Source organism: Misgurnus anguillicaudatus, chromosome 2 (genome assembly GCF_027580225.2).
Source record: "Misgurnus anguillicaudatus chromosome 2, ASM2758022v2, whole genome shotgun sequence".
Lineage (NCBI taxonomy): Eukaryota > Metazoa > Chordata > Actinopteri > Cypriniformes > Cobitidae > Misgurnus > Misgurnus anguillicaudatus.
The window spans coordinates 5,312,397-5,336,221 of NC_073338.2; the positions used below are offsets into that span (position 1 = coordinate 5,312,397).

The 23,825-nt window shown below is 34.9% G+C and overlaps 2 protein-coding genes and 1 long non-coding RNA gene across 4 annotated transcripts; 1 reads left to right on the forward strand and 2 right to left on the reverse strand.

The window, feature by feature from the left end:
* Nucleotides 1-1,235: 1,235 nt before the first annotated feature.
* Nucleotides 1,236-5,034, reverse strand: loxl5b (lysyl oxidase-like 5b). Its single transcript, XM_055203914.2, has 7 exons — nucleotides 4,276-5,034; nucleotides 4,062-4,170; nucleotides 3,355-3,492; nucleotides 2,778-2,934; nucleotides 2,589-2,684; nucleotides 2,393-2,508; nucleotides 1,236-2,116 (listed from the first exon to the last, which is right to left on the reverse strand). The coding sequence occupies exons 1-7, from the start codon at nucleotides 4,991-4,993 to the stop codon at nucleotides 2,101-2,103; spliced, it is 1,350 nt and encodes a 449-aa protein (XP_055059889.2). The 5' UTR covers nucleotides 4,994-5,034; the 3' UTR covers nucleotides 1,236-2,100.
* A 1,328-nt stretch (nucleotides 5,035-6,362) lies between these two features.
* On the forward strand, nucleotides 6,363-9,199 carry LOC129441550 (uncharacterized). The gene is made up of 2 exons (XR_008643476.2): nucleotides 6,363-6,680; nucleotides 6,935-9,199. It is a non-coding gene; the product is annotated as an uncharacterized lncRNA (long non-coding RNA).
* A 2,227-nt stretch (nucleotides 9,200-11,426) lies between these two features.
* On the reverse strand, nucleotides 11,427-14,273 carry nmrk2 (nicotinamide riboside kinase 2). Of its 2 annotated transcripts, XM_055201230.2 has the most exons (8): nucleotides 13,663-14,270; nucleotides 13,492-13,582; nucleotides 12,824-12,872; nucleotides 12,223-12,397; nucleotides 12,061-12,132; nucleotides 11,878-11,984; nucleotides 11,710-11,795; nucleotides 11,427-11,620 (listed from the first exon to the last, which is right to left on the reverse strand). In XM_055201230.2, exons 1-7 carry the CDS (start codon nucleotides 13,686-13,688, stop codon nucleotides 11,710-11,712), a joined length of 606 nt encoding a protein of 201 aa, XP_055057205.1. In that variant the 5' UTR covers nucleotides 13,689-14,270; the 3' UTR covers nucleotides 11,427-11,620. The 2 variants fall into 2 exon arrangements, with proteins under 2 accessions (XP_055057205.1, XP_055057206.1); XM_055201231.2 differs by lacking the exon at nucleotides 12,824-12,872 and having other exon boundaries at nucleotides 13,663-14,273.
* Between the last annotated feature and the right edge of the window lie 9,552 nt (nucleotides 14,274-23,825).

The following is a 23,825-nucleotide window of genomic DNA, read 5'->3' on the forward strand; positions in this document are numbered from 1 at the left end:
TCACAAGGCCGTCCAATTACAGTGGAGAAGGGGCGGGACAAGTATCACAACAACCAACCGCCTCACAGCTCAAGTATCACAGCTAAACATCGCTTAAGCCGTGTTTAAAAGGGTCTAAACAATCATAATTTTTGCAAAAATAACTTTTAAACCACAACTTCTCGTCTTGCATCTGTGTGACGCACCAGTGTGCCCTTACGTATTACGTAATCACATTGAAAGGTCAAGCGTTACATATGTGAAACGCACATTTGCGGACCATTTTAAACAATAAACTGAAACAAAGACATTAATTAGTATTACACATACAACAACATCTGAACGGTCCTCTTTCTTCACACTTGTAAACACTGGAGAAGTAGTTTCACATAAGTCACACATGACCTTTCCATGATTATGCATTACATAAGCTCGCACTGGCCCATCACATGGACCCTCATGCCTCGGTTGGGATCGTTTAGAGCCCTTTAGCTGCACTGAAACTTTAAACTGTTGAGGTCCACTAAAATCCACTATATGGAGAAACATTCTGAAATGTTTTTCTCAAACAACATAAATTCTTCTCGACTGAACAAAGACAGACATTAACATATTGGTTGACACTGGCAAAAATTATCAGAATTTTTATGAAAGTGGAATAATCCTTTAAATGCAATGGTTGACAGTACAGTATTTTTTTAAATGAAAAAAATCCTGATTATAAACTACATTTGCTCCAATAAAAGGAACAATTACCCAGAAAAATTTTAATCATGAAGTCTTAAAGACAAATTCTTATGATATATCTTAAATATTAACAGCATGAAGGTGTCATCATGCTTGGTGTTTTAATGTTTTTGGTTTTCTTTTTCTTTCATAATGCTAAGCTGTACACTGTAAAACCTAACAGTTAACTTAACTCAAACCTTTTAAGTAGACCGGTTGCATTAGGCCATTTAAGTTTTAAAACATATACATTTAAATACTGTGAACTTGAGTCATGTGCAATTATGCACTTATATGTAAGTAGTGTGAACTTAATAATTATGGGTGCATAACTGCATATGACTCAATTTATTTAAGTTCACAGTGCTCAGGTGTATGTGTTTTAAAACTAATGCAAGTGGTTTGCTTGGATGGTTTGAGTTGAGTTAACGTTTAGGTTTTACAGTGTAATAATGACATGTGTCTGGCTTTAAACTTTTTTTTAAGTTCTGGGTTTTAGTTGATAAAAGACTCACAATTCATGTTCCATCTTACATGTTCTGTTTATTGTATTAAGCCAAAATGCAGGACTCAGGAAAGACTCTTACAAACATGGATATCTGTATATTACTACATAGCTTTCAAATTACTGTAACAAAATATTGGCTTACAGCTGGACAATTACATATACACCATAGTGGTCTGAACTGAAGTCACACTCAGCCACTATAAACTCACAATACATTTTTTTAAAGGGATAGTTCACTGAAAAATGAAAAGTCTGTCATAATTTACTCTCCACGTGTTGTTTTAAACCTGTATTCGTTTCTTTATTCTGTTGAACACAAAATAAGACATTCTGATAAATGATATTAACTACACAGATGATGGTAGACCAAATAAATACTATGGAAGGTATACTGTCAACTGTGCTTTCCATCACTTAACAAAATATCTTATTTTGTGTTCATCAGAATAAAGAAACTCACAGGTTCAGTACATGGACATGAAGGTGAGTAAATGATGACAAAATCTTCATTTTTGGGTGGACTATCCCTTTACCAAAACGTTTATATTTTAGAATTTATGCAATAAATACAAAACTAAAAATCAGCATTATAAAAACATACTATAAAAACCTAATCTAATAATTTATCATTCTTAATTTAAACTGTTGAAAATAAAAAATTACACTTTTATATTTTAGACATTACAAACACAATAGTTTGACTAATATTACACATGTAAATGTTACTGCTCGCACAAGGGCACAATATCAAACTCATCTAAAATAGACCCATTTGTCATTGAATATTATTCCAAAAACTCTCATGACATGTTTAAAGCTACTCAAAACCTTAAAAAGGACTTTTAAAATAATCTCTATAGAAGCACAACAGCAACTGGAAATAAAGATCAATGGCTGTAATTCCTGAAAAATAGACAGAGAAAACACATTTACTTTAGATCATTGCAGTCATAATGAATATCCATTTTAAATAATTCACCTCAAAAATGTTTAATGGTCTGCTTTACGCTAGCTCAAGTTGTTTCAAAGTTTAATCTTATGTGCAACACAAAAGAAGAACCCATTTACTTTAACTGCATGTACTGTTGAAACGCATTGTTAACATTTAACTGAAAGTCTCCACAAAAGAATGAGATTTGGAGCGAATCAACCCTTCATTGTGTAGATATCTTTACTCACCCCGTTATTATGCAGTTTCGTGTTTGAATATAAAGGCCAGTGTAAATGACATCACATCGCACAACATTATTGGAGAAATCTGACTCGGGCACCAGGTAGTCTGGATTGACTGTGACCTGTACAGCAAAAGAAACGTCACATCACGGGATTTCTTTTATAAACAAATCTAAATAAATCTTCAGACAAGCTGTCATACCTTCAGAATGTAGTTCCCAGGAGGAACGTCAGTGATGTCAATCCATTGGCAGTCAATGTTTGCTGCGTACGTATCGTGGCAGCCTGGACTCAAACCCTTTAAACACAACATTTTGAATTTTACATTCAAAGAGCACAAATACGTCTCATTAGCATTGTGGAATGAATGATAACACATATAGGTTTGTACCTGGGTGTGCGCAGTGCAGGCATATCGCCGGTGAATTCCAGGATCACAGCCTGTGTCCTCCAGACAGAAACTCGCCTTGTGTCCCTCAGCAACCTTCAGGCCGGTGTTGATGTCCAAGAGGTCATAGTTGCTGAACGCATCCATGCTGTGATAGTGTCTGTGAAATAAAGTTGGATCAACCTGATATTGCACTTCAGTAAATAAGTATTCATAAGCAGCAATCATATTTAAAGTTATCTTACAGTTTTACTAGATGTTTCTGGTAGAGCATTGGCAGTGCAAAAGTGATAGGTTTGATTCCTAAGTAGTCACTTTAGATAAAAAGGCATCTACCAAATGTAAATACTAAACCTTACTGTGTATGAGTTGGCACACAAGCACCAGTTAGCAACCACCTGTAACACTTTAACAACCGCAGAGCAAAATTCGAAAACCACAACAGAGTTTTAACCTCATCAGACAACATCCAAATCTTGTTATGTATTGTTGCTAAATTATTGTCGTGAAATACACATACACCAATTTAACGTATGTTAATTGGCATTCATAATGAACTAGTATTGTAATAAATACTCACTGGTGACAGCTGTGCCACTCCCATTCATGTGTGGGTTTGACTGGGAGAAAGTCAGATGTTCCCATGTTTCTCACTTTCTGTGGGAACCGTAGAAGAACCCTGTAGTCAATGTCTCTCACTGTTGGTCTGTATGCTGACCTTTCCGAAATAAAAGATAGGGATGACAACATAAGTGCATGTTTAACAGGTCATAGGAGGTCGCGCTCCCATTTACACAGAAGAACAGTTGAAATACATTCAAATGAGGCTACAATTTATTTTATTAACAAACCTTATACAAATGATTATTTTCAAAATAATTTATTTTTATACTTTAATCACACCTAAAATGTCTGAAAGTATTTGCATTATAAACAAATCATCAGAGCTAAGTGGTAGAGCATTGGGTAAGCAGCGCATAAAAGGTGATGGTTTGAACCCAGGGAACACACATACTGATAAAAAACGCAAAAATTTAACTATAGGCATGTTCCACACCTTTGACAACCACAGTGTCAAAGTACAATAAATAAATGCCACTTTGATATTTTGATTTTCTACATTCATTCTAAAACATGCTGAGTTGTTTCAACCCAAGGTTAGGTTCAAATAGACGTGTTCTAGGTGAAATTAAACCAACGGTTAGTCTATATTTTACTCAAACATGGGTTGAAACGACACATATTTTCTTCATGTAAAGGGCTGAAACCGTTAAATGTGATATTCACCGCGCTAAGCAGTTCTCCTCCGCCGCGCACCGAAGCGCGTACATCTGAACGCGCTGGATGTAGGAGCCCGCCTGGATCGAATACGGGTCTGGTACGAGGTCTGGAAGACCTGCAGACGAACACAAGATAATTAAAGTCACGATAAGACTGTCTCATAAATTCAAAAGCGTCTATAAAATGCCTAAAAATAATTCGCCATTTGCGCACAGCTTACCGTTGTGGAAATATCTGGTACCATACCCGGTACCAGGCGGGGGACGACGGGGAATGACTGCTCTTGCACTGCCTGGATAAATGTTGTAAAAGATCGTATTCCTGTGTCTTGGATCATCTCCCATATTACCAGTTGTAATTTCCTGCTCTGTCTGAACATTTGAAACAGGCGCTCTGGTGAGACTCATCACGTTGGCAACATCAGAGTTTGGCAAAGTGTTGGAGCTCTCAGTTGGCGCAGGTACCTGTTGGATATCGGCACCAGACGATGCTCTCCTTGCGTGATTTACATCAGAGCCTGAAGATTCCGGCAGGATGGTCCCGTTAGCTCTGGTTCCTGGAGGACCCCTGGCCCTTTGACGCATCTGCACTTGCCTGGCACCAGGTGCGCGACTGTTGGCGACTACATACTGCATGCTGTCCGGTCCCAGATGCGCGTTTGTGCCGCTGTCCGGCGCAGAATTTGATGCGCCCGTGGGCATATGCACTGTCCTGTCACGCATAGCATTTCCGTTGTTGCTCAGAAAAACTCTGGATTGTCTTCTGGACGGCACCGGTGCTTGATACTCTGACCCGGTGCTCATTAAACTGAACACCTGGCCGTTATTCACCCACTGAAATCGGTTCCTCCAGGGCGCAGCTTGCTGTGCGTTAATGAAATTATTTAGACATTGAAATAAATATAAAAACAAAGTCAATTTGGACATCTTAGGATACATTTCGAAACGCCACAAAAAAATTAAAATAGTATCCCCAGTTGTAGTATCTCTCCAAGTGGATGTGGGATTCTGGAGTGCGTCAGCGGCATAGTCCGAATTTTCCCAAAGTCACTTGAAACGGGCTGAAACCCACCGGACGGAGACATTTATCACAGTGTTAGAGTTTACTTGCGCATGCACAGTCAGGATTTACTATGGAATAATGTTTAACTCTTTCCTCCCCGGGCTCAGGCTCACAAAGTTACATTTTCTGACACTTTTCACAGATTAGGGTCAGATTTGTGTCCCTTTTATTGAATAAGGTTTATCACTATTTAACACTATTAATCACTAACTGTACACATTTTTTAAATGTAATGTATGTTATTTGATTATCTTTTTTGGATTTAAAGGTTGTACTACAGTAAACTGTATTAAAAGTACTAAAGTAATTTATATTAATATAAAATGAAGTAAAATTACTCTAGTAAATACTATAGTGTTATTGAACCATACTACAATAAAAATATTATAGTTATTTATAGTAAACTTACTATAGGAAATTACTCTAGTAAATACTATAATATCCTAGTACACTACAATACACTATAGTTATAGTAAGAACTAATGTATACTATAGTAATTACTACAGTTTATCAGTTTAATATAGTTAATACTATGACATGTGTAGAAAATACTATAATATACTATAATTTACTACAGTTTACTATAGTAAGTACTAAAGTATACTACAGTATTTTTTCATGTGGGTGATCTCTGTGAGTTTATACTGGTAAATATGGCTCAGATGGAAACTGTTACGATTTGTATTATTTTTAGCAGATTATTAGAGTGCCCTTACTTTTATCAGTAAGGTTAAAAAAAAGTTATAGAACTGGTAAAAACATCATCAAAAACACTTGTTTACGGAGTTTACATCAATTCGAACGCACCCGATAACTGCTCCACATGTTAAGCTGCACTTTGATGTCCACAAGATGGCAGTAATCACCTACCATGAATGACTGCAACCCCGATGTGCCTCTGTTTAAAATGTATATAGGCCTACTGATGGTAGAATAAGATAAAACAGAATCACTGCGCATCATTTGTTCATGGTGCGCACTCATGTATGTGCACAAGATCTGCGCACTGTTGTCTTATTTACTTCATATGTTTTAGTTCAGGTAAAGTTTTTTATTAATGTGAGCAAAAAAAAGAGAAAAAATTATATATATATAGCCTATTACATAAATGAACAAACAAACAAACAAACAAACAAATATATATATATATATATATATATATATATATATATATATATATATATATATATATATATATATATATATATATATATATATATATATATATATATATTTTTTTTATATTAAAGGTAACTCTTTACAACCACAGTCCTTTTCTTATAGAAAATGCTAAACGTAAAATCCCTGCGCGTGACACTCCAGTCCGCGCTGGCTCGTATTTCATTTACACAGCGGGGGAATTACAGCTTGGACTTTGAATGCCAAATAGGGCAAGATCTGTCCATAGACTCGTGTGACACCACGAGCAAAAATAGATCCGATCAGATGTGGAAACGCCCCATGCATCAGACTCTATAAGACCACACAGACCAGTGAATCTGTTTCGCCACAAGACACTCACTACCCTCAGCCGAAGATACTAAGATACAGTTTAGACTACAGTAAGTATTGACATTACATTGAGTCTTTTATAGCGTAGCCTACTTGTGTGTATAAAAGTGCAAAATGTGTAAAAACAATCACAACCGTTGCTTCCACCGGTTTGGACATTTTGTGTAATATTGAAATAAACTCTCAATGTCTTTGGCGCACCTGCTTGTTTGTCACTGGTTTGTTAAATAAAATCTTCCCCGTGTTTCCTCCCGATACAAACTAATGCTGCTACGCTTTGAAATTATTTCATTCGTAAATCTAGGTGTCCAGAGCCGCACTGATCTTTGTGCGATTTGTGAAGATGGCCTTTAATGGTTTGAGCACAAGAAATCCCAAAAGGAATATAAATATCCACACACCCGATGCCACGTAAAGAAAAAATACTCTTCATGGAATTACCATCTAAATGATAGTCCCTAAAATTAGGGCTGAAGGTCACCTTTACACATTTACTTCTGATGGCGAGAAAACAGGTGAGGAATGCCTTTTTGCCTTTCAAGGAGCTGTTCAAACGACCTTGTAAATCATGGAATATATAAAATGCTTGGGATAAAAGTGGGAGCGAATCGCAAAACATGGATATACATGGAAGAATAAAACGACAATGGTCAAGATGTCAATGGTCAAAATGTTTATTCATCTCATTTTGCCGTGCGCAGCTGTGTGCGTAAAAGCGCACGTCTCCAAATGCGCATCAGAAACACAATAGCGCTCCAATGCGCCACTGAATGCTTTTTGCTATCGAATTGTAATTGTGGCACAAAACAGGTCTTAGGTTTTTTAGGATAAAACTGCACATGTGATTCAAAATACGTCCTTTGATATTTTTGTCCATTGGTAAATAGAGCCTATTTTCTAGATGTTGGTTTGGCTAGGCTGATCATTAAAATGAATAAAACAAGAGTTATTCTGGCTGAAGTAGTTTGCTGGTCTGATTTTAACTAGCTGGTCTTCTAGCCAGACAGGCCAATAAGTGTCCACCCCCAAAATAACTATCCAGCATCAATAGACACCACTGTAGGTTGCTTTTTAGCAGGTATAATCAGGAATTATCCTGTGATGATTTTACTTGGTAAGTGGCCTGATATTACTTGAAAAGGTAGGATGGTCATAAAACGTATTCATTTCACACCATTGACAACATGTTTTTATGATTGCATGTCTACTTTGAGATATGAGTCCAACATATGTCTGTTGCTGATTAAAAATCACCCCATGACCTAAATTCCACAAGATGTGATGACACGTGTCTTCATAAGAATATCCTTCACAGACACACATCCTCCAAATATATAAATACGTATAATCCTCATAAATGGGAACATGCCTTGTTGGTTCACACAAGGAGATCTATATGCCTGTGTTAACATGGCCTGCTATTAACATTTGAGATGCTTATCTGGTGAAACTAAAAATAAATTGTGCTCTCCACTTAGTAATAGAAGAAGATGTGCTGTGGGTCTTATCTAAAAGTAGACACACATTCAGCACAACACACATTAAATAATAAGAGATATCAGTTATTATTAAAGACAAAGTGTTTCTGTAATTTAATGTGGAGATATATAACTCCAATTTCATAAATCTTAGAGTCTGACAATTAAAAGTTTTATCCATTTATGACTTGATTTACTATAAATCTAGATGCTGTAAATAAACTCTCTAAATGAGTTAGGATAACACACATGAAATGAGTTATATAAAAGAATGACATTGCTTTAATTGCTGGAAAGTGTCACACTATATTTTAAGTCTCTGACAGATACAGAAATGATACTGTTATCTAACATATGTGTGAAATGTTCCTCGCACATTTACAGCTGCCTGTGGGACAGCATGTGTCTCTAGTCAACAATCTCAGTTATGAGGGTGTGTGAAAACATATTCACCCCATAAAAAAATCCCTTGCATACATCACTTCCTGAAGGGTCATGTGACATCAACAGTTACCATAGACTAAATTACAGTAACCTTTATGAATGAAGTAGCCAAAGTTTGTTTGCCTTAATTTCCACGTACGACCTCATAGAGAGGTGCTTTGAAACTATATGATGTGTTCTTGTAGTTTATTGACATTACATCTATACGGTTAACAAACACTATTGTCTAAAGCAACTTCCTGTGCATTTTTATCTCTATGCATTCTCCGGGGTTCGAACCCATGACCTTTTGCAATGCTAACTCAATGGTCTTCTACTGAGGAGGTCAGCTGGTGGCGTATCGTTATAGCAACACAAAGGTCATGAGTTTGATTTCCAGGAAACACACATACTGATAAAATGTGGAGCTTGCATGTACTGGAAGTGGCTTTTGATAAAAGCAAAATGCATAAATGTAAATGATTGAAAATATGGAATGAAGCTAACAAGAACTGGAGAAACTCTCATTGTCCTGTATAGGACAGGCACATTGGACATGTCCTCTTACACACCTTGATGTATTTTTTTTAAATTCCCAATAGAAATGTACATGTATATCAATCCACACGTCTGTTCGTGACTTTCAACTGAAATAAAGCGAAACTTGATCTGCGTCTCCGCTACCATTTTTGGTGTATGTGACAAACCTTGACGTTAGAGACGTTCTCACCTTTCCCCCAGCCTGACCTCGTGGTCCAGGCACATGGCCAAGACTCAGTGCTTCAGTGTGACTTGGCTGTGAGCGGGCACAACTGATTAGAGATCAGAGGGTACACATCTATTTAGATTGCACACTATTCCTTTCCTCTTGACACTGAAGGTATGCTGTCTAAATTTAAGTCCTCACGCCCAGCTGACACACACACAGTCAACGTGTCTAATCTCCTGACAATGCGTCATATAAGAAGCTCACGTGACACAATACAGCAATGCACTTTTTACATCGTATTACAATGATAATATTTGAATCCTTCCTATTACTAATCAATTTAATGGGAAACATTTCAAGTGTATTTCTAATTGAGGCATAATAATAATAATAATAATAATAATAAAAATAATAATAATAAAAACTCAGACATATCCATTTCCTCAGCTCTGGCACTGTCTCTTACAGTGATGGTGGCTGGATATGTTTGCTAAACATGTAAGATTGAAATCAATATTTTGTCTGGTGTGTCTGGAAATATTTGTCAGCTCCTAAAAGTGCAACTTCAGCCAGTTGGAGAAATGCCATTGGCTCAATGTGGATTTGTATCATTTACATTTTGCAGTCGTATATGAAATTCTGGCATCTGAGGTTACTAGGAAAATGCCTTTATCCAAACGAAGTCATCCACTCACAAAAATAAAGTTTTGATATATTTACGGTAGGACATTTACAAAATATATATTTATGGATCATGATCTTTACATAATATCTCGATGATTTTTGGCATAAAAGAATGAATATATTGGTGACCCATACAATGTATTGTTGGCTATTACTACAAATATACTTGTGCATCTTAAGACTGGTTTTGTGGTCCAGGGTCACATATCATGTATCAAGCATTTTGAATGTACACCTGTTGATATTATGTAATGATATTTAAATTGATGAAATTTAGTATGGTAGATCTACTTCTTTGAATGAATTGATATGCTATGAGTTTTCTCTTTAGATAAAAGTGCCTGCTATTAACTAAAAATGATTATGATTATTGTAATGGTGGGTTTATAATATTTTTAGAAAAGGCCCATTTTTCATCTTTCTCGTGCAGTTTTTTTTTTTACTAAAGTCAGGAAGTGATGTTATACACAAAATCTGCTGCAAAAACAGGGCGCAATGATTTTCATTTTGTTATATTTACATCTCAGCATTTTACAAAAGTGAGGAAGACAACAAAGCAAACTGTCTTGGGGAAGCAATAATGAAATGGGTTATATAAAGTAACTTTCAGCTTAAGGGAACTATATTCCTTTACCAAAAATCATGTCACATTTTCTGATGGTTTTTGAAAAGCCAATTCAACATGAGCATAAATACACATTGCTAGACATGTATATTGTTTTTGGGTAAAAAGTTGCATGAATATGTAACAGAATATACATTTTTTTAAATACAAAATAATGTCAAAAAGACATCACTAACTCACTAATTGTTCAAGGACACCAGCGTTTTAGTAACTACAGTACATACAGGGTACATAGATGTTAATCGTCATTGTCTTCTGCATTATGATCTTTAGCTAAGGTCTTTGTGTGATTTACTGTTTTCTACATAAAATAATCGAACATAAAGAACATTCTGTAAAAATATAACCTTGATATCTTTAATATTGGTTAATAAAGTGTTATTGATAAATACTGTACAAGTGTGATGGTCTACAGTACATGAATGTATGTTTGTATATGCATATTGCATTAAGCTTACATTAGCTTTAAAGATAAAAAACTGATGAAGTTACCAAATTAAGTATGCAATGCTTTATATGAACAGATAATACAGTCCAGACATTTTACAAGATGATTTTACAAGATAATGTGTTAAAATATGAAGAGTTTCGTTGCAAAACGAGATAAATCCATTTTTTAACATTTTTGTCAAAACATGTTTATTATTATGTTATCATGTTATTATTTTGTTTTACGGTGCTACTTAGCTGTATTTTTTAAGTTATGAAGGTTTAAATCAAAACAAACCAACTGCAGTTGCATTGAAATTAATTGGAATGCACAACCAAAAAACGAGATTTCTGAACAATTAAAAAAATGGTGGTTATCTCGTTTTGCAACGAAACTCTTCATATTGTTTTCATATTGTAAACTGAAAACAAAGTCTTGACAGCCATACAATGTTCGTCTCTGGCAGTCCAGAGGGTAATGAGTTTTTAATAAAGTTACACAGATCAATACAAAATTCCAGGCTTTTGCCATCAATTGTAAAATAAGTTAATATTTTATCATATTTACAGCAGCAGATGGCATATCTACTACAATGCTATTTACAATTCTATACACAAACATCTTCATGTTAACAGGAGATGCTGAAAGAGAAAGAGACAAAGAGATATAAAACACTTGTTGTGATGATAATGATTTAGAAATAAATAAAAGATTCTTAAAAGTGTCTTACCTATAAAATATTCAACAGGGCGTTCTGAATGTCTTCATAAACTTTGTTGTAGATCTCTCCTTTGGATTTCATCCCATCCAGATATTCTACAGACATAAATTGAAGCGGTTAAGTGTTAATAAACAAATTATAAATGAACTTGTCTGTATTTCAAGATTGGTGACTTACGGATATCAATGTTGTTATTCTCCATCTCTTTTCTATGTTTCAAGTACATGGGCCAAACATGGCCATCAAACAGACCAGGAGGGTCAGGAACGGTGTAGGTTCTCGTACTGAAAGAAAAAAAACATCTTTGTCCGAAAATCTGTTCTTTTACAAACATCTGATCTTCTAGAAAAAAAATCTCACCTTCTTCTCCTTTTGCACTCCTCGTATGGAATGGTCACATAGTAACACTTGCTGTAGACATCAAGCAAAGGCCTGTAAACGAGAAACGATACAACTTTACAGGTGCATTGTATGGAAAGGAACTGAGATGATAAGACTCGCTGCCAAAATCAAACCACCTACTTGTAGTTATAAAGCAGAAATCCCTCCACAATAAGGATGTGGATCTCGCTTTGAGGGTCTGAGCCATCTTGGATGGCTGAAACGGTGACGCCATGAGAGCGGGCGAACTTGACCGGGTTCTCGATCCATCCCTTAACTGTGTTCACCATAGCTTCCATATCTAAGGCGGTAATCACTACACAAGGACGACAGAAAAGAGAAGACGTGTCTCACATGCCAGAAAAATGGAAATATGAAAGTAAGACATCACGCTTTCAATCTTTGTTTAATTTATTTCCTTTTCTGTCTTTAGGGATGTTAATAGTTGAGTCACATTTGCACTACCGGGCAAACGTTTGGACACACCTACTTCAAACGTTACTACCATTTCTCTCATTTTAATAAGTAGCATAATCAATAGAAAAATACAAAAATGAAAACTTTATAATTATGTAGTAACCAAAAACTGCCTTATTGTAACAAACTTGTTTCAAAAATCGTTTAAGCATGTCCAAACGTTTGCCTTGTAAGAGAAAGTTTTGCAGGGTTTAAAAAACAAATCAAACATGGAAAAGTGGGAATACATTACTGTTTCTCTTCCCACAGCGAAAGCCATTCTTACCATCCCACTGTCTAAAGCCGTCGTCCCCGACCTCTATTTGATCTTGGGGCTGCAATAACAGTGACCAATAAAACAAAAGGTGCAGATCGCTCACGCAGTGCTGGTCCCACCTGGACATGTGATGCCAAGCCCTCAGGCTACAGTTATATCATCTTCAATTTGAGTCATGTGTTAACCCCATCATGAGGGGAACTTCATTTCTCCAAGTGTACTGCAATTATTTTACTGAAATATCTGTACAAGCATGTTGCCAATGAGATATCTGAAGCTTTGATGACAATGTGTGTGTATGCGTGTATCTGCAGCTAGCCTTTATGAGTATGAGCATTGGAGAGTATTTGTGGCTTTAGTGTTGGTGAAGGCTAGCCAGATCTTCTTGCATGCCATATAGTGATAAATGCATGACCAAGAGCATCATATTAGTGAAATTAGGAGCTGCAAATGAATGCCTGCTAGACTTGAAGGCATCTTAGGAGCATTAGTAGGCATTCATTTGTTGTGTTTGAGGTTGGCTGCCCAGGAGAACACCAGCATAGGAACCACATACAATAAAAAGAACCCCTACATGTCCTATACCTGCTGTCTATATACAATATAGACTATATGATAAAAATATACTTAATATACAGATCTATGTTTTAGACAACTTTAAAGTGTTCTATCCATACCTTGAAGAAATCATCTTGATGTACTACACAACAGTTTGGTAAAGTCTTTAAAAGTCTATTCGTCAGCGTTGTCTTCCCTCCATTTGTCACGCTGTAAACGACACATGGCACACATTAAACGATGACATCATGCAATAGATCGCACATATAAAGAGCAAAGGCAACACTTACCCTCCAATTCCAATAATAAACTTCATTCTGATAATTGTTGGTCTTGTATTTGTCAATATAGTCGGGAATGCTGTCGGTGTATCTCTCTCCCAGAGTCTACCTCTCTACTATTTCATTGATGGATTTCTCTTTCGGCTTCAATATATATAGGCGACCCGCGCACGTCACGAAGATGCTGATGACTCGCGAATTACGCCACTCTCAAGGAACCAATCACCGACGATCGCGCTCGACCAATCGGCGCTTCACTCTCCTCGTTAGATTTACATGAGGGGTGCGGTCCAGCGATGCAGCTGTCGCGTTCTGTCTGTCTGCGTGATGGGGCAGGTCGAGTCAACCGGGGGCACCTCATAGAGGGCAGGCAATTAAAGACTGGAAATAACCCGTCGAACCACGCCAGTGGAATTCATTACCATAACTTACTCATTTTAAAATAAAACACAAACCTTTAAAACACGTAGTAGACACGGTAATTCTGTTTACAAACATATGAATACATTAACGCACGCGCGTAGCGAGTTTATCACGTGGTTTAGGGACTTTGCCCTGTGAAGTAACACAACTTACCCGTTTCAAAATAAAACGAACTTTGATTCGCTTTGTTGTTGTAAAGCATATAACAAGTCAACAATAAATAACAAACACATTTTTTCTACATTATCATTATCTTGTATGAAACATTTTTTATTAGAATTCACTTATTACTTTCGTTTCATTTAATTTTTTTTTTACCTTTTGTGATGATAACACCCACAACAACACATAAATAAAACAATAAATATTTATAAAGCAAATTCAAGGTGGCCAAAGTAAATGCGTACTGTTGTCAGGGACAAATGAGATGAGTTAATATTTTATGGTCCCCATTGCTGTGCCCAAAAATATATTACAAAAAACCTGGTGATGATTTGGTTTGATTCTATCATTTTTTAAATTACATTTCCAAATAGAGGTACAATTTACATTATAGTGCAATATGGTATTTTGTAGGCTGAAGAATTGTGTTTTATTGTAGTGGTACAATTCATTTTAATTGTCAGACATTGCCACATTATGCACTTTCACTGATTGTATGACACGATATCAGGTCTAAGACAAAATGTGTTCTTGAGGTTTCTGATATCTTTATTAATATCATCTACCCTCATTTACTCTGTATAAACTGTGTGAACTGCAGTCTGAACAGCATCCAACATGTGATAATTCAACTTCAATATCATCAAGTACATGTGTATGTGTCAATCTGATATTTCAAACTGGAGAGATCCTGCTGACTGTAAAAACTTTTCCATTTCATCAGAGCTGTTTTTTGACTTACGGTAGCATCCGCAATTTAATTCATGTCTGTTAGTAGTCATGTATGCATTATGATTGCATGTACGTGCTTAAAATCAACACATGTGGCTGTAGGTCACATAGTCAAAGTCTGAATGGTCACATGCTATTAAAGACACTTGACCGTTCTATAATAAATTGTTTCCAATTACTTGACTCCTTAATTTGGCACAGGGTAAGGAAACCATTTTCCTTGTGTGGGGTGAAAAGTTCCACACTAAAACAGCTCATGTAGATGTGGCTTAGTGCTATATTTGGCAAGATGTGTGTGTGAGCATGCTACAAACGCTTCTGATGCAACTAACAAATACCAGACACAGTAGCGCGCGGGAAGGGGGTGCTGCAGCCCCCCTCGTTATAGCATCAGCCCCCCTAAAATTATAATAATATTATATTGCATTTAAAAACATGAAATAAAATAAATTTAAATCAAATAATGGGCATGGATAAGATATAAGCTAGTGATTAATTATTTTAATATTTAGTTGATACTGGTTACTCCATCACCTCAACTCAATCCAAAACCCAATGCCTACATCCACAGCATCATAGGTGCGTTCCTGACACAACCCAACAAGAAATGTAACTTTTAAAAGATGTCTAATACCTGTCCAAACACCATAATAATAATATCTTTATTTTGTATAGACGGTTTCAGCAGTAACAACATAAACAAGCGGCTGTCGTGGTCCGCACGTAACTTCCGGTAAATAAATAACAACAAAGTTCTTTAAATGTAGTTTATTTATATAACAAGCAAAAAACAACACATAGATTATCTAGGAAACCAAAACATTTGTTATTTTCGACGAGGCATTTGTTCAAGAGATCAGCTTAGCAACTAGTCAGAACATTAAAAAAAACTAAACCGGAAGTAAAGTTCGGATCCAGACATGTATTGCGTAAGCACCCATGCGTCCGATCAAACCGTCTATAGCACCTTTAAAACTCATGTCTCAAAGTGCTTAACACAAATATAAAAAATAAGATGTATAAAATAGGCATGGTGATAAAAACACATAACATAAGTATAAAACAACGGAAGTAAAAATTAAGTAAGGAATAATTGACCACGGGCCATTGAATTACGGGCCAATGCCGTTACACTGCGGGTGTGCATTATTTTCAAATAATTCAAAGGACCGGAGTCAATTATTCCTCTTATACCACGGTTACCACAAAGATTGCTCTGGTGCCTATTTTTAGAAAATTGACAAGTTAGGTGTGCGTTTATCAGAAATTAATGCATACCCACAGAACATTTCTCAGCCAATCAGAATACAGCATTTAACAGACCTGTGGTATAATAGAAAAAGTAAATAACAGTAGTAAAAAACAGTTAAGAGTAACACTTAGAAACCATAAAATAAACACATTAAGATACATTACATAATAAACCACAAGAGACACTTTATCACCCAAATGCTTCTGAGTTTTGAACTCACTGTAGTTTATTCAGTGTAGATTTTGAAGCTCCCGCTAGTAAAGCATTACAATTATCAATTCTAGAAAAAAAACATGGTTGTAACTAATTTTTCAGCCACCGGAAAACTCAGCATGGACCGTAATATGGATATATTTCAAAGATGAAAAAAAGAAATTTTAACAGTATTATGTACGTGAAGATCAAATGTTAAATCGGGATTGAATATTATTCCCAAGTGTTTTGGAACTGAATGACGGAGCCATCCACATGAAAAGCTACAGGTTCCACTCTGCGTAACTGGTGGGGTGAACCAATAAGCATCACTTCAGTCTTATTACTGTTTATACATTGGAAATTAACAGACATCCATTTTATGATTTCTGTGATACAGTTAGAAAGAAATGAAAAAGCAGCATTTACTTCAGGCTTTGAGTGAATGTATATCTGAGTGTCATCAGCATTAAAATAAAAGTTAAGACCAAGAGAGACCTCAAAAGTTGGCCAAGAGGAAAAATGTAAAGACAAAATGTAAAAAGCAGAGGGCCTAAAATAGATATATAAAATATATTTTACCACACCAACCTCAAATCTACAGCCATTCAACAAAACGAACTGTTTGCGATCCATAGGACTCAAACCAGCTTAAAGCAGTGTCAGATACACCAAAGACAGGCTCTAAACGGGTGAGTAAGATACAATGATCAATATTGTTGAATGCTGCACTGAGATCAAGCAAAATCAGTATTGATAAGCATCCTGAATCGGAAGCCATCAATAAGTCATTTGTAACTTTAACTAATGTCTCAGTGCTATGCATTTTTCGGAAGCCGGATTGAAGAGGCTCAAAAAGATTATTTACAGACAGATGGGAGAGCAATTGTGAAGTAACAATATGATTTGAGATTTGAAATTGGATGAAAATTATTTAAATTCTCAAGGTCAAAGCTATTTGTTTTTGGAACAGGGGTTACAGTGGCAATTCTACAGGATAAAACAACACTGTAACATTTTTTGTTGTATCAACTCAGATTTACAAGTCCTTTTAACTTACAAATATTTATTTTGACAAGAGATGAGCTTATAATTGAAGTTGACATATTTTAACTATAACAACGTATCTCTTATAACAACGTATCTCTTTGTTGATACAACAAAAATTCAAGACAGCAAAGAATTTCTTACAGTGAAGGCTAACATTAAAAATGTAAAAGAGGTCTAACCAAATTAAATCTAAATAAAATAAAATAATCAAAGCAAACACCTTGTACTCACTGCAGTGTAACAAAATGCAGCCGTATTGTCAAACTAACACAGAATTTTAAGTTTTAACAAATTAAGTTAAACAAATTCAACTTGTTTTTATTAATTATGTCGACTTGACATCAAAACGTAAAATTGTCCGTTAAATTGACTTTCAAAGAAGTTATTTTAACTTCATGCTTCTTAACTTCTTACAGAGTGTTGACTTTACTACATGATGAAATATCATACATCAGGTTATTTTATTATATTTTATTTTAAAACGACACGTATCGTTTGGCTAAAAGTGGGTTACTCATATATCGGGTCTATAGTTAATAACCTACACTGTAAAAAGGGAAAAGTTGGTTCAACTTACAGTACTTCAATTGGTAACACCTAAAAAATTTAATTTTATTCAACTTAAAATTTTCACTTAGAAATAATAATAAACGTTTTACTTTTACAGTGTAGACGGTGAAATGATAGCTAATGCTTGCTAGAAAATATCCTCAATTGTGAGTTGAATATACCACTGTTTGTGCTTCAGAAATACAATACTTTGTGTGTGCCTGCTCAAAGTGTTAAAGTCAGTCGATATCCCGGTAAGGGATATAAACACATTCAGAGTCCATGAGTGGAAATGATTGCTTCACCTCCTTTTATGATCTTCAAGAGATAGTTCAGCCAAAAATGAAAATTCTGTCATGTTGTTACAAACCCCAATAAATTTCTTTGTTTTGATGAACACAAAGGAAGATATTTTGAGAAATGTTTGTAACCAAACCGTTTGTGGACCCCATTGATTTCCATAGAAAAAAGAATACTATGGAAGGTAAAGGGGTCCACAAACGGTTTGGTTCATGCGGGTTTGTAACAACATGAGAGTGAGTAAATGATGACAGAATTTTTGGGTGAACTATCCCTTTACCAGTCTTAACTTACTAATGGAATGATCATTTAGGTCATATACGTACATTATTAGAGGTTTGATACAACTTTAGAGCAATCTCATTTCTTTTTTCTTCTATCAACTTTGACTTACATTCAGCAAACAAATATATAAACATTTATTGTTGATAGCTGAGATCATAACTGGATCGAGAAGAGGATTTAAAAAAAGAATTTGCTTTAGTTTGTATGCAGGAGAAACCGTACTAGGACATGATAGTACAATTGCAGAATGTAACAACGAGTCCGACATCATTTGTATTAACACAACAGTCAGGAAGTCTTTCCTAAATCTTATGACCGTCCAGTGACAGACCTGCTGTGACAGCTGCTAATGACGCACAACACAGGCGGCAGGTCAACCTTGAGTTGTTCAATTCAACACAATATTATATAAGAAAACTCACTAAATAACTGCTTTTCAGTTTTGTTCAGTCTGGATATTCACACAAAAAACAAAAATGCTTAACATAAAGCTTTTATTAAATGTTCACATTATCAGTATTAGTGACTCCTTCACTTATTGCACATTATATGATACAAATGATTTATACACAGTATGCTGAAAAACAATCCTTTAAGGTACATTATACAATAATGTGGCAAATATTATCCCGTCAAAATTCATTATGAGCACCAATATCAATGCCTACAATAAGAATTCCTATTATTGGCCATTACAGAGAATAAGATCAATACAGTTCTCCTGTACACCATCAATTTCTGTCTTCCTAGACAAATATTTAATAGCTAACTAACTGTTTGTGGATAAACTATTTCCGTATAAGGCTTTCTGAGGGGAGGGTTAATAAGCCCCGCCTCCTGTGATGTCACTTTGTGTTGGAAGCACACGAGTTTGTACTCTAGTGTTGAATTACATGCTTATGTACATGAATTTATTACAGTAAATTCATAGGACGACATTCGGACGATATTTGTAATAGAAAACTATCACACAATTATTACTGTGGTGCCCTGCGTGCACGAAAAACACGGATGACTGACGGCATTTGACAACGGATCACATTTACTGGAATACTGCTTCTTATAATAAAATGTGTTCATTAACAGTGTGTTGCCACATTGAAATGATATCAACTTTAATTTTTAACATCATCTCAATGCATTATTTAATCATTTTATTTAAGAATAAAATAAAACTGTATGACCAAACACCACTTGCTATTTAGCAGCATGCATCAGATGAAACAATGCAACCCAGTACTGTATGACATCCTATTTTAAAATATATTACAATACAGTTGAATAAAAAATAATGTGCATTATACAGTGTGTAAGTTTTCTATTGCAAAACATAGCCCTGACCTACATTACATTAACAAACCTCAGTTAAACACCAAACACTCAGTTAACTGATGCCTGACACATTTGTCCTTAAATTCAGAGCCACAGTATGTACAGTACAGAGCGATGTACACATGATTTAAGATAACTTAAGATCTGAGCTTCTTTAAAGCAACCTATATCTGTGAGGCGATCAAAATCTTCAAGACTTGACCAGGGCCGGGTTTCCCGATAACGATTGAACTTAGCACTTAAGAGCGCTTTCTACGAGCTACTTAACGAACATTCGTCGTTCATTTACGTGCGTATCCCAAAGATGCACGTGAAACGATCACTCGCAGCTGGGTTTTAAGTGCTACTTACGAGTCGCTATCCGTTTGTGAAGTGCTGAAATGTCACCTATAGAATGACTCGAATTTGTAGCAGAAGCTTGTTTAGGCTAATGATCTTTAACCGATGTGCACTAATATTTTTTATAATATTTTTATTATTGTTCAATGACTTTTTAAATGTTTTAAAATTGTTCATAATGAAATATTCTTTTCCGTATTTAGTTAGGACTTGTCCCACTGCAAAATGCTTTCTGCATTTTATATTATAGTTTAGATTAATATTATTATTTGTTGTTTATTATCTATGTTTATTTATTATTATGGAGTATTGCATTGTACCGTAAATATTTATTTGGTTTCTTTAATCAGATGCCAACCCTTCAAAAAATGTTTTTTTACTGTAGCGAGATGAATTATAGAAGAAATTGGTAGGAACAATTATCAATTTGCTAGTACCAACTTTTACCAAAATTGTACCAAATACGTTTTTCTTCTTTGTTCATTTATGTTTAGTCATTTAAATTTTATTTTTCATTTGAATTTTAAATATATTATATTAAAGTAATTTAAACAAATAAGCAAAGAAAACCCCAATAAATAAATATAGCCTACATTTAAAACATTACATTATCGTCATTGCAGGAGTGTAATTCGCTGGTTGTCCTGTAGGTGACCTTGTAACACTGTTGTCTTACGATGCACTTATGAATTAACGATTACTCCAGAACACTCGTAGATCTACGACGATTTTTAAGTGCAACTTAAGCTACGAAGCTTTTGGGAAACGGCCCGTAATTCTAAGATGATTCGTACGATCGTTTTTACGATCTACTTAGTCTTACGATGCTTTTCGGAAACCCGGCCCTGAACAGACAGACATCTGTGCTACAGACAGATATCCATGATGTTAAAATGATAATGTTGAGTAAATCCACAGCTCACACCAGTAAGCGTAAATGTCAAAAAAGCAGATAAAACTGCCTTATCTACAAAAAAGTTAAATATGTTGCAGGATCAAGATGTTACAAACATACCTGCGAGTCCTAAAGTGTTAAATGTAAACTGTGTCTAAATGTTAATTGGCTAACTTTAAAAAAAAACTTTGACATATATGGTTAAAAAGTGTAATAGATTTAACAAAACATAAATTTTATGGTGAAATAAAGTAAAATGTATGTTTTTTTAAAGAATAATGTATGAATTACAGTAGTACCATATATGAAAATCTCTATAATACTGAACTGGATTATACATAAAATAAAGTTAGAAATACAAGTCAGCATAAAATTTAAGGTGATAAACGGAAAAAAATGTGATAATATTTGATTTAAATAATTATGTTTCCTATTTTTTCCAGTTATGAACATTAGGGGGGTTTAGTACAAAGCAGATTTATAATAAAGAGCATATAAGGTTATTAATACATGGTTAAGAATTGTATAAAATACAAAAGTTTGCAGTAATAAAAAAATAAAATGCTGTTGTTTTTCTTGAAGTCAGAATCTCAGTTATCTCAGGTAAACACACACACACAGGTTGCTTTAAAGGAACTTCATGAAGATCCTTCACAAGAAAACAGTGTAGACTACTGTGAACAGATTTCCTTAGTAAGAGATAACAAGTCATTTCATTACCTGCCATTACTGTTTAACATTATCCAACAGCTCGCATGACCTAGGTGACATTATCTACAAATAAAATATATTACAGAGGTGGACCAAGTTATTTGCATTTGATATAAGATTTTAAATACTGTTTTTTTCATTGGAATAACATTTAGGGGAGAACCGGGGCGAAAGTAACAAAGTGATTTTCTCTTTGCTCTGACTACATTTACATTCCGAACTATGACAGCATCTTTAACCCTTGACAGAGCTGACAAATATCGCTTAATTGTTTCATGATTGTTTCCCACGAATCCAGAAACTGTTGTGTTTCTGGTTTATAAATATCTACACGTTATTTAGTGCTGTAACAGTTGTATTAAAGTAAATCGGGTTTAAATGTAAGGAGTTCCTGTCGGGACGAAAGTAACACTTGGATTATTTTGAGAATTTATATTATGCTCATTTCATTCATTTTAATTTTCCAATTGTTGACACTGTTGAAAATTTTTAATTCTCAACAGTTCAAGTTTGTACTGTCGGCTTGCTGTTGAAACATTTGATGAAACTAAATGTAAAAATGAAAATGTAATTTCATTATTTCTTGCAAAGATAAATGACAAAATATGTTTGCAGTTACATATAAACAAGATGATAGTCATGCATATTTAATAAAAACAAGTGTAACACAAAAAACATCTTCTTCTGTTGTGTTACTTTCGTCCCAGCTGACAGGGTCGAAAGTAACAATGCGCTACTTATGTTTAAAGTGAAATTATACTGATGTCGTTTTACATTTGATCAAAATTTCACCTGGTATTGAAAGATCACACTTGTGAGTTATTGACCACAGCAAAAATATATCTCTGTCTAAAACATTATCTTTTAAAATGACGTTTTTCTGAAAAATTTTACTTATGGCCCCGTTCTCCCCTACTGGTGGATGAGGCCCAATATAACATGATTTTAAAAAGTAAAGAGAGTTGATTCTGGTTTTATAACCTGCAAACTGCAGTGTTGTGTAACAGAATGAATCTGTCAGGGTTGTTAAAGCTCCCGTTCTGTCAGTGATTTTGAAGCTTTGATTGTGTTTATAGTGCGCAATATATGAAGAGTTTGGTTCCAAAACGCAATAAACGCCATTTTTGAAAAAAATGAGTTACTGCCAAAATCAGTATTATATCAGGTCAGTAGTTAAAAGTAAATAATTAATTTTACGCAAAATCCAATACCCGCCGTGATATTCTGTCATCTTTTCTCCCTTTTTTCCCAAAATGCGACAAACGCCACTCCTCCTTTTTTACAGAACGCAATAAATCCATTTCTGATATTACAGCGGACCATTCACGCAACGTAAACAAACATGGTACACGGAGTCCTAGTTTTCCTCATCTACTTTGTACTTCGTGATCAACAAACAAAACAAAATAATACTTTAATAGCATTGCCAAACCTGTGATGGTTTTCTGTGACGGAAAAGAAACGTAAGCCATCAACAGCTAATAATTTCCGCGAGAGGCACTCGGTTGCTTGTTCTCCAGACAGCATCAAGCTTCTCATGCTAAAACATTGTGTTCTTAATATAACAAAGTAAGTGTTTTGGTTAATGCCATTAATGTTTATTTTTTAATCATTGTATACCACTAGTCAACTAAATAAATATAAAATGGTAAAGATGAATGCACATTTATACATTGATTTAATAGATTTATAGCATTTTGAAATAAAAAACTGTCATGGATTTATTGCATTTTGTGGAAAAAAGAATTAGTTTTTATAATAAATCTTTGAAAATCAAGTTATGGATTTGAATTTTTTATGTTTTTATAACCTAAAGATGCTATGTGAAAGTTTGTAACAGAAAATAGTGGTTTTCATCTTGTCACTTTCTTGGTATAGAAAACACGTTTTTACCGAAATTTGTCAAAATGGATTTATTGCGTTTTGGAACCAAACTCTTCATATATGTGT